Source organism: Microtus ochrogaster, unplaced genomic scaffold (genome assembly GCF_000317375.1).
Source record: "Microtus ochrogaster isolate Prairie Vole_2 unplaced genomic scaffold, MicOch1.0 UNK68, whole genome shotgun sequence".
NCBI classification, from domain to species: Eukaryota; Metazoa; Chordata; class Mammalia; order Rodentia; family Cricetidae; genus Microtus; species Microtus ochrogaster.
Window position 1 is genome coordinate 1728049 of NW_004949166.1, and position 1494 is coordinate 1729542.

A 1494-nucleotide genomic window follows, 5' to 3' on the forward strand; every position below is an offset into this window, starting at 1 on the left:
CTGTTCTGTTTTCTCCGCCTACCTAAGGGTTGGCCTATGAAATGGGCCTAGGCAGTTTCTTTATTAATAAGAAATCATTCCCACATCACATGAGCAAGTTCCAGGATAGGCTCCAAAGCTACAGAGAAACCCTGTCTCAAAAAATAAATAAAATAAAATATAGTCTTAAGTAGCTCAGGCTGACCTTGAACTCAAGATTGTTCTGTTTCTGCCTCACAGGTGTAAGCCACTGTGCCTATGACAGTTGTTAGTAAAAAAAAAAAGCTTAGGCCAGGTGTGGTGGTGCATGCCTTTAATCCTTGAACTCAGGTCCTCTGAGCCATCTTTTTGGTTTATTTTTAAGGCCCCCAATAAAATATTCTTTTCTTTTTTTGTTTTTTCAAGACAGTTTTTTGGGTTTTTTTTTGGTGTGTGTGTGTATGTATATGTGTATATGTATATGTATGTGTGTGTGTGTAATCCTGGCTGTCCTGGAACTCACTTTGTAGGCCAGGCTGGCCTCAAACTCACAGAGATCTGCCTGCCTCTGTCTCCTGCGTGCTGGGACTGCTACCAAGATTCTTAACCCAGGCCTGGCAGTGTCGCTCAGTGAAGCACCTAGCACAGAGCATGTACAAGGCCCTGGGTCTGCTCTCCAGCAGCAACAAAAAAGCTAATACATGGTGATGTAGTTCTAGTGGTACGTGCACATAGCTGAAATATTTCCCAAACAAGCTTTCTGGTTTTTATTTTATTTAAACAGATATCACACGGACAAGTTTTCGCCGCTTACCTTTTGACCACTGTAGGTAAGACCTTTAAAAGGCTTCTGTTTTATTTTGGTTATCATCTCTCCAAATGTGTGTGTTTTATTTTTTATTTATTTTTTAACACATATGTATAGAATTACACGTGTATTTCTTGTTTTTTGGATTTATTTATTCATGTATATGTGTGCTCTGTCTTCATGCACAGAATCAGAGGCAGCAGATCCCACTATATATGGTTGTGAGCAACCATGTAGTTGCTGTGAATTGAACTTAGGACCTCTGAAAGAACAATAATGCTCTTAACCACTGAGCCATTTCTCTAGCCTCTCTGTGTGTGTATGTTTTAAGATAGGGTCTTTTAACTCTGTAACTTGGGTTGGCCTTGAACTCCTAATTCTCCTGCTTCTACCTCTCAAGTATTAGAATTACAGGCTACCATACTTGCATCTGGAGTGTTTTTGCATAAACAGTTGATCGTCCTTGATCTGAAAAATCCAAAATTTAAAATATCTCCAAATCCAACCCTTCTTAAGCCTAGAAAGTCAGAATTTTAACATGTACAATCTGTGTGAACTTGACTCTTTGAGATGTGTTCAGAGTTTTCTCTGTGCCTTTCAAGATAACTTGAGGGCCGGGCGGTGGTGGCGCACGCCTGTAATCCCAGCACTTGGGAGGCAGAGGCAGGCGGATCTCTGTGAGTTCGAGGCCAGCCTGGTCTACCAAGGGAGTTCCAGGACAGGCTCCA

The 1494-nt window shown here is 41.3% G+C and overlaps 1 protein-coding gene across 3 annotated transcripts in view; it reads left to right on the plus strand.

Annotated features, from left to right (window-relative positions):
* Positions 1–1494, plus strand: part of Ppil2 (peptidylprolyl isomerase like 2) — a 25446-nt gene that overhangs the window by 2731 nt on the left and 21221 nt on the right. For all 3 annotated transcript variants that reach the window (XM_005370007.3, XM_005370006.3, XM_026777462.1), the window contains exon 3: positions 743–788. In XM_005370007.3, the coding sequence (XP_005370064.1) occupies positions 743–788 (46 nt within the window). The remainder of the gene's footprint in view (positions 1–742; positions 789–1494) is intronic.